The sequence below is a fragment of the Mandrillus leucophaeus genome, unplaced genomic scaffold, assembly GCF_000951045.1.
Source record: "Mandrillus leucophaeus isolate KB7577 unplaced genomic scaffold, Mleu.le_1.0 Scaffold733, whole genome shotgun sequence".
NCBI classification, from domain to species: domain Eukaryota; kingdom Metazoa; phylum Chordata; class Mammalia; order Primates; family Cercopithecidae; genus Mandrillus; species Mandrillus leucophaeus.
In genome coordinates, this window is record NW_012107953.1 from 1,863,929 (window position 1) to 1,873,703 (window position 9,775).

The following is a 9,775-nucleotide window of genomic DNA, read 5'->3' on the forward strand; positions in this document are numbered from 1 at the left end:
TGGGAGAATTGCTTGAACCTGAGAGGTAGAGGTTGCAGTGAGCCAAGATCCCATTGCACTCCAGCCTGGGCAACAGGAGCAAAACTCTATCTAAAAAAAAAAAAAAAAAAAGATGTTAATAATATGCCCTTGTTATCCTATTAACACCTGTAGTATCTGTAGTTTTGTCAACCCTCTGAGCTACAACATTGGCAATTTTTTTTTGAGATTTATCAATTTTATCTGTCTTATCAAATCACTAGCTTTTGGTTTCATTAATTTCCTCTCTTCTTTTTGCTTTCCATTTCATTGATTTCCTCTTTAATCTTTACCTTTTTTTTTTTGTTTGTTTGTTTACTTTGGATTTAATTTGCTCTTCTTTCTCAAATTTTATAAAATGGAAGTTGAAGTCATAATTGAAATCTTTCTTTTTTCTCGTATTGGTATTTGTTTCATTATTTTTATCTAAGTATTACGTTAGTAGCATCACACTAAATCTGATACATTGTGTTTTCATTTTCATTCATTTCAAAATACTTTCTAATTTCTCTTTTGATTTTGGCTTTACTCACGGGTTATTTAGGATTGAATGCATAAGGAGGGTCATCCACTGATCCCTGGGATTCTCTATGCAGTTCCCTCCAGTATTCAGTCCTCTGAAATCTGGCTGTTTTGGTCTCCCTGGCCTTTCTGTTCTGTTTTCTCAACTCAGACAGTCTGCTGTGTGTTACCTGATTTACCCCCTCCCTGTGCTGAAGTCTGGAAACTCAATGCAGTAAACTGAGACAATCACAGAGCTCCTCTTGCCTGTTTCCCATATCATAGGGATCATTGTCCTTGGTTGCCTGATATCCAGTGTCTTAAAAACCATTGTTTCCTATATTTTGTCTGTTTTTTTAAAGTTGTTTCAGGAAAGAGTAAATTTGGCCCCTGTTACGCCACCTAGGCCGGAAGAAGTCCAGCTTCATTTTGCTTATATCATTATAAACCCATTTTTATATATTTTATTTCTTTTAATTCATTGCAGAATCTTCCTTTTCAATGCTCAAAATATCCCAGCCTAAGTCAGTAGGAGCCATTTCACATTGGCTTTTGGGTCCTTTGACATGTTCCTTCTAGTCTCTTTAGTAGCAAATGACATGCAGATCCCACAGTCTAAACACTGAAGGTAACTATATATTTGCATTTGCCAAACTTGTTTTTAAAAGTGGGAGAGAGAGCAAGATATACAGATTTATATTTATATAGTAGGTACAGTACAATGAAAAGAACATACTTGTGTTAGAGTGGACCCAATTCTGCCACATACAAGTCACTAATACTCAACTGTTAAATGTAGACCTCAAAAATTCTTGTCTTTGCTTCCTAAATATAGACCTCTAAGTTTCCAAACAGTCCCATAAATCTGACTTTATCTTATCAACCTGTGTACATTCAGTCTGGTTATTCTGGACTCTCATTTACACAGTCACAGCAGCTCAGAAAGGCTTCTTATCCCAATATTGCTTGATATTAGCAGAATCTAAGTAATAATAGTGTGTTATCAGTAAATATTACAAAGTAAATAGGAATCCAGTCAAGCCTGAGGAAATCAAAACAAAATTAAATCCAAGGAACCACAAGAGGATATCAATGTCCTTCCATCTATTCCCAATCCTCTGTTTTCTTGCCCTTGATTTAAAAATCTAAGATGTCACAAATCCCCAATCTTCCCTTCTAACCTACTAAATTAGACTTGATTCTTAGTTTCCATGAGAGCCCCCCACAGTCCCTTCTAGGCCAATCATTCCTAAATTCATAGATTATTCAAGGTGCAAGAAACTCCAGATCTGAAGACAGATCATCTAATACAGGCACATTAATTTCAAAGACAGGAGACTAAGGTACAGAGATTTTATGCTCCTTGCCTCTCTTAGCAAACTTAGAAAGCCAGAGATTTAGTGACATCATGTGTTAGAGAGATTTTCTAAATCATGTAAAAACCTATTTAGGCTGATAACTCTCAATATTCTATATCTCACATCTTCTTGCTTATTTATTATGTACTATGATGAAAAGGAAAATACAACTTTTTAAGTGGTGTTTATATGATTGCAAACATTTTTGTGAATGTCTTAGTAGCTGGTATGAAAACACTGCCAGAACACAAATCTCATGAAATTAAAAGCATTAATTTTATTAAAAACTGAGTCTACCCTTGGTTTTCAAGAGATAAACCAATTAAAATAGCTTTGCAGAACCGATGCATGTATAAAATGTCCTCTTTTGCCTTTACTTGAATCCAGAAAACCAAGCAACGTTCATTGCTTAGTTGTACACACCAGTTTTCTCATCAAAGAAAGGTTCTGTTGAAGAACAAAGATGTTCCTCAAAACTTTGTGGACTAACTCTAATATGAGTCCAATAGATTTTGATTGTTGATAGACCAAACCAGCAATCCTTGCCTATAATCTTCAGAAGAACCATCTCAGCAAATTGAGTTTTCCACTGCAGACATTTGCTATAGCTGTATTTTATCACAGAGAATAATTGTGATCTTTTAAGTACCAGTGTACCATAATTTTTGGCCATCTCAAAATATTCTGGGAAGCACTTACTGATCTAATAAGTCTTGTTTTGTCTTTAATGAGTACAATTTCAAGTGATCATAAAAAGCCCACATATGGCCATCACAACACTTGTTGTGCACAATCTGTTCAACCAAAGGCATTTTTACTCTACACCATAAACAGCATTAGATGTGACTAGAAAAACATTCATCTACCAAGTGTTCAGGCCAAGGTTATAGGAAATGAATTAAAAATTATGGTTACATATGATCTTGTATGGTCTTGGTTACACTAAGATGTTCTGATAGAGCAATAATTGAGAATAACAGGCCTATCCTCTCCTCTAGCATTAGGCTCTGATCCTCACAATAAAATTAAAGTTAATCAGTCCTTTAAGACATAGTATAACCACAGGCTCTCTTTCAGATACACTAGACTGGAATAGTGATTTGATTTCTTAAAATCAAACTTTGTACTAATTTTCTAGCAATTTAGATACTATGGCATCTGTTTTTTGTTTGTTTTTTGTTTTTGAGATGGAGTTGCACTCTGTCACCCAGGCTGGAGTGTAGTGGCGCAAACTCGGCTCACTGCAACCTCTGCCTCCCAGGTTTAAGTAATTCTCCCATCTTAACCTCCCAAGTAGCTGGAATTACAGCCACCATGCCACTATGCTCAGGTAATTTTTGTCTTTTGGGAGAGATGGAGTTTCATCACGTTGGCCAGGCTGATCTCGAACCTCTGCCCTCAAGCGATCCACCTGTCCTGGCCTCCCAAAGTGCTAGGATTACAGGGGTGATCCACTGCGCCTCGCCCACATCTGTTTTAATATTAATAGCTAACGTTTACTTAGCATTTACTGTGGTCTCTATTCTGAATCAAATACCTTATATATATTACCTTATTTAATACCCTAAAAAATAATTTTCCCACTTAGCTAACTGATAGACCCAATAATCCAACCTGAGGTTATAATGGCACCCAGGGTCCTATTCACTGTATGACCCTACCATAGTCCTAGGTAACTCATATACATTTACTCTTTTCCTAGGGAGTAAAGAAAGACATTATTTGCCATTAAACTGTAAGCTCAAAGTGATCCGAAGACATCAAACCGAAAGAGACCTGGGATCTTATCTAGTTTTATTCATCATTGTGTTGTCAATACAGCAACTTTCTAATAGTTGTGAGATGAAGGAAGATTGAAGGAAAAGATTGCTCAGCTATAAGTTGGAAAAGGCAAGACTCACATTCATTTTCCTAGGTACTATAGGATAGAATTGAAATTCATATAGTAACAAATTTCAGATAACACACAGGTAAATTTTATAGTAGCCAGTTTTTCCATTACACAGATGTAAGAATTGGTTTCTAATTATTTTAAAGCTCTGGAAAGCAGTAGAGATGACACATCAGTGAGAGATTACTTAAGAACTGGCAGTTTGATCATTTCTAAAAATATGAAATTTCATATAATTGTTATATTAGTGAACTCTCTGAGCCACAATGTAAATTTTTGTCATATATTGACCTCTCTTTTCACCTTACATATTCAGCTTGATCATACGCACTGACCATATTCACTTTTTAAAGTCAAATACTCATAGGATCTAGTGATATATGAGCACTTAAAATTCAATCAAAATATCTTCTAAGCACAATACATTAACATTTAAATGATTCTGGTCACATATATTTCTTTGATATATATTTCATAGCCATTAGCAATGAAAAAGCAAAAAGCTTCTTGTTTAAATGAGTATTCCATTTCAGAAAGGGTAAGTTTGGTATTGCTTTCTTCAACTCATTCTAACTTTTATCAAACACTAGTAGACTTCCATAATGGTCTGACTATCCTTTATTCAAGTAAATTTAACAATTTACGGCTCATCACCTGTATGATACTCAAAAATACCAAGGAAAAGCAGCCATAGTACCTACCTTGGTTAGGTGAATGACTCCTTTAGAAGTGACTGAACAACCCATGAAGCCTACATATTGAAGCTCAGGACAGTGCTCAGCAAATGCTTTCACCGACTGATCTGTCACCTAGGGAAAAGACATTGATGAAGTTATTCAAGGTGATAGTCCAGTGAACTCAAGGATTTGGCTCCTGAAAATCCCTCAGCCCCACCTTTCATCATTACTATTTCCTGCCCTGTTAGATTGTTTGAATCAGCATACAAACATGCTATAATATTCGTGTATTTTAAAAGTCATCTCTTGACCCTACATCCACTTCTCATCACCCCATGTTTTTATACTTCTTCAGAGATGTTGACACTGGCTACCTCCACTTCTTTACCTTCTCTCCTCCCTCTGTGTGTATATACACACACACATACACACACATATTTGTTTGCTTGGCTTTTGGCTTTTTTGCTTTTTTTGGCTTTGTTTTGTTTTGTTTTGACAGAGACTCACGTGTTGCCCAGGATGGAGTGCAGTGGCACAATCTTGACTCACTGCAACCTCCGCCTCCGAGGTTCAACTGATTCTCCTGCCTCAGCCTCCCCAGTAGCTGGGACTACAGGCATGCATCACCACGTCCAGCTAGTTTTTGTTGTTGTTGTTGTTGTTGTTTTGTTTTTTTGTATTTTTAGTGGAGACAGCATTTCACCATGTTGGCCAGGCTGGTCTCAAACTCCTGACCTTAAGTGGTCCAGCCTCCTTGGCCTTCCAAAGTGCTGGAATTACAGGGGTAAGCAATCACACCCAACTAATATATATATCGTTTATTGACATTTAATTCACATACCATAAAATTCACCCTTTCAAAGAGTACAGTTCAGTATATTCGCAAGGTTATGCACCATTACCAATATCTAATTACAGAACATGTTCACCACCCCGCAAAGACCCCATGCCCATTAACGGTCATTCCCCTATTTCCCACTGCCTCCAAGCCTGGCAATCTGGATTTTCCTATTCTGAACACTTCATATAAAAAGAACTACACAATTTGTGACCATTTGTGACTGGCTGCTTTCACCAAGCATAATGTTTTCAAGGTTCATCCATGTCATAATATGTGTCAGAATTTCCTTACTTTTCAAGGCTGAAAAATATTCCATTGTATGGATATACTACATTTTTATGGGTTGAATTATGTCTCCTTAAGATTCATATTTTGAAATCTTAAACCTCAGTACCTCAGAATGTGATCTTATTTGGAAACAGGGCAGCTATAGTTGTAAATAGTTAAGTTAGAATGAAGTTGTACTGGAGTGGAGTGGGCTCCCAATTCAACATAACTGGTGGAGCAGACATGCACACACAGGGAGAATGCCATGTGACGACTAGAGTTATGCTGCACAAGCCAAGGCACACTTGATTGCCAAAAAGACTGCCAGAAGTTAGGCAAGAGGCCTGGAACAGATCCTTTCCCAGCACTTTAGAAGAAACATGGCCCTGCCAACACTTTGATCTTGGACTTCCAGGCTCTAGAACTGTGACACCATAAATTTCTATTGTTTAAGCCACTCAGTGTGTGGTACTTTGTTCTAACAGCCCCAGCAAGCTAATATACACATTTTCCACTCTCTCTTGATCTCACAGTAATCAAGTTTTTGTCCCTCTCATTCATTGTCACCATCCTATCAATTAAACGGTCAATCTGAATTATCCCAGCATTTCAGCAGCATCTGACACAACTGATGATTCATCTGGAAACAATTCATTCATTTGCTTCTTGTATCAACTATCATGGCTTTCCTCCTTCCTTACTGTCGGCTCTTGGTCACTTGGTTGAGCCTACCTCATCTCAGTCCTCAGCTCGTTATTTTTCTTTTCCGTCTTACTTCATTCCCTAGGTGATCAGATCTAACTGCACGGCTCCTAAATAACTCTCCTAGTCCCTCTCTGTATCTCACCACACTTTGATTTTCTTCGTAACACTTATCACTACTGATCACATTACACACTTACTCACATATTGGTTTGTCAGTCTTCCCCTCTCAAAATAACTCTTCTCTCCCTCTCCCTTAGAATAACCAACCATTCTTATTTGCCTCAGACAGTCTCAGTCTTAGCACTGAAAAGTCTTATGACCCAGAAAACCACTTAGTTCCCCATTGGCACCTAGAATAATCCCTGGCACTTAGTAGAAAATATTGAAATAAATAAATGCATTTTCTCCTTCTTTTCATGTACTCCATCATACCTTTTACTTCTACTTTATTTTTAGACAAAGGGTATATTTGTATCATTTTAATATACTGATTTTTTAAATGTCATTGTACTAGTGGCTTTATTTTCTGATATAGTTCATGCGCCTTATGAAGTCTTTTTTTAAAGAAGTGGGAGGAGGCACATTTTTACACCAGTGACTCAGCTTTGATCTGTACAATGGTTAATTTTCCATATCAACTTGACTATGTCATTGGGTGCCCAAATATTTGGTTAAACATTCTGGGTATTCCTGTGAGAGAGTTTCTGAATGATATTAAGAGCTGAATCAGTAGACTGAGTGAAGCAGATTGCCTTCTTCAATGGAGAGAAACTTCATCTAGTCTGTCAAAGGCCTGAATAGAACAAAAAGTCAGCATAAGGGAGAACTGGTGCTCTCTCTGCCTGACTATCTTCCAAGCAGGAGATCAGTCTTCTCCTGCCTTTGATTCAGACATGCACTGGAACTTTCACCATTGGCTCTCCCAGTTCTCAGGTCTTCAAACTTGGACTGAAATTTACACCATCAGTTTTTGTACTTCTCAGGCCTTCAGACTTGGACTGAGACTATATACCACTGGCTCTCCTGGGACTCTAGACTGCCAAATGGAGATCTTGGAACTTCTCAGTCTCTATAATCATGTAAGCCAATTCCTTACAACAATGTCTAGAAAGATATATAGACAGACATACAGACAATCTCCTAATGGTTCTGTTTCTGTGGAGAATCATGACTAATAACTTGAATATTACAATCCCAAGTTTTATTATATGAAAAACTTAGAGCTGAAAGGAGTGGGGCCCAAGGAACTGTATTTTCAACAAGCCCGCAAGTGACTCTTAAGCATGTGAAAACTTGAGGCCCCAGTGCTTCAAAGAAGTTAACACTGACAGTGTTTTGTATTTCTAAGTAGCCCTGCTCTAAATGAATGGCAGAATAAAATTCCTCTTTTATCTCTCCCACCTCCAAAAAATTTCCATTTATAAAATTAGCTTCCTGTAATTGTGCTTAAATTTTATTCATGGTTTCCCAAAGATGCAGCTTATAAAAGAAAGTCCAAATATTCTCCATCATATGCTTAATTTCAGATTCACTTTCTTCACAGTCAAGAGGAAATTGATAAATTTAACATCTTTGTTAGTTTTTCAAACAATAGCAACTTACATCTCTTTGGCATTAGCTTTTAGTATGGGTGACTCTTTTTGTATCTTCCTTATCTATGCTGAACAGATATTGGAAAAAAGAGGTATGTGAGTAGCATTAATGCTAAAACAATCATAAGAACATTTTCCTAAAATAATGAAACCAACAGCATCTATGGTACATGTGATAAAAGATTAATTCTCCCCTCAAAAGTAAAGTATGCTTAAGCATATTAAGACTAAGGGTGCCATTGATAAATTAAAAATAGGCTTTCCTGACACTTAGTATTCAAAAGGCATTATGTTAACAAAGAATTTTTAAGGCACTCAAATCGCTGGAAGCTTCAATGAAACTCAATCACTATTAAAAACAAAAAGGGTAACAGAGGTTAAGTACATGGTCAGTTGGTTAAACATCCTGCTCAATTTCAGTCTAACATTCAGTTTTTCCTATATCCATCTTCGAGGAGAGGAGAGGAACTCGGATGAGGATTAAGGACACTAGAAAACTCAGGTCCAAGAGGCCAGAGCATTCAGAGAGAAAAGTGGGGTTTAAAAATGTGCTTCTTGGGTCTTTCTCTTTCAGCTCAAGCAATCAGAATAAGACAGCTCAGAGGAGCCTCTAACATCAACAGACCCCTGGAAAGCAAGACAAGAGTGTGTCAAGAGGATACATAAACACTCTTATTAGGCTTGGGTATGTTTTAGGAGACTAACACAAGGGCCTTGAAGATTTGGGTGGCATCCAGCTCCACTCCCCAAGGATAGAAGATCAGTTAGGGACTTGTCGCAGAAGGTCTGGCAGAAACAGACTATAGACTACAGGAAGCAGGTACTGGTGGATGTCAGCTTCTCTGGGACCCTGAAGCCTCACTGTCTAGCTTCAAATCCCAACTGGACCAGTTACTAGCTATATGATTTTGAACAAGTCATTTCTCCTCTCTATACACTTTGTTCATTCTATAATAGGGAGAAAATTATAGTACCTACCTCACAAGGTAAAATGTAAGGGTAAAATAAGATAATGCATGTGAAATATTTTGAACAATGCATGGCACATTGTAATTGTTCAATAGATTTTAGCTATTATCATAATCACTCCAGGTTTCCCTTTCTTCTGTATTCCAATTCTTAGCCAGGACTAAAGGGTTGAAATGTGTAAGAGAATATTCAAAAAGATCATATTTAAAGCATTCTAGTTTCTTGTCTTGGTTATCACAAGAGATCCTGATCATAATTTGGGGGCTTTCAGTTATAACCTAAACTATGGGATGGCTGTAAGGGAGACATAGGTCAAAGTCTGTTACTGACTCCCTATGGTAGAAAGAATCCCATTTTGTCGAGGCTCTTAACCAAGTTTCATATAAGTATCACCAAAGATTTCTAATTTAATTTGTTGGGTACAACTCTGCATCAATTTTATTTTAAAAGCTCCCCAGGAGATTCTAATGAACAAATTCTAATGCCTTCCATTCAAAGTGTGGTTCTCATATCAGCAGCATTGACATCACTTTGGAGCTTGTTAAAAACGCAAAATCTGTAGATTGCTTTTAGCAGTATCATCATTTTCACAATATTAATTCTACTCATCTATGAGCATGGGATGTGCTTGCATTTAATTCCCATTAAAATACCACCATCACTCTTCACAAAACTAGAAAAAATAATCCTAAAATTCACATGCAACCAAAAAAAGAGCACACATAGCCAAAGCAAGACTAAGCAAAAAACAAAAACAAAAACAAAAAACAAATCCAGGGGCATCACATCATAAGTTCAAACTATACTGTAAGACCACAGTCACCAAAACAGCATGGTACTGGTATAAAAATAGGCACATAGACCAATGGAACAGAATAGAGAACCCAGAAATAAACTCAAACACTTACAGCCAACTTATCTTAGACAAAGCCAACAAAAACACAAAGTGAGAAAAG

The 9,775-nt window shown here is 37.1% G+C and overlaps 1 protein-coding gene across 1 annotated transcript in view; it reads right to left on the reverse strand.

Annotated features, from left to right (window-relative positions):
* The window catches only part of LOC105528799 (F-box/LRR-repeat protein 17-like), a 378,669-nt gene extending 372,546 nt beyond the window's left edge, over positions 1-6,123 (reverse strand). The window contains exons 1-2 of the mRNA XM_011965687.1: positions 6,085-6,123; positions 4,470-4,577 (exon numbers count right to left, since the gene is read on the reverse strand). Of these exons, the coding sequence (XP_011821077.1) occupies positions 4,470-4,577; positions 6,085-6,123 (147 nt within the window). The remainder of the gene's footprint in view (positions 1-4,469; positions 4,578-6,084) is intronic.
* Between the last annotated feature and the right edge of the window lie 3,652 nt (positions 6,124-9,775).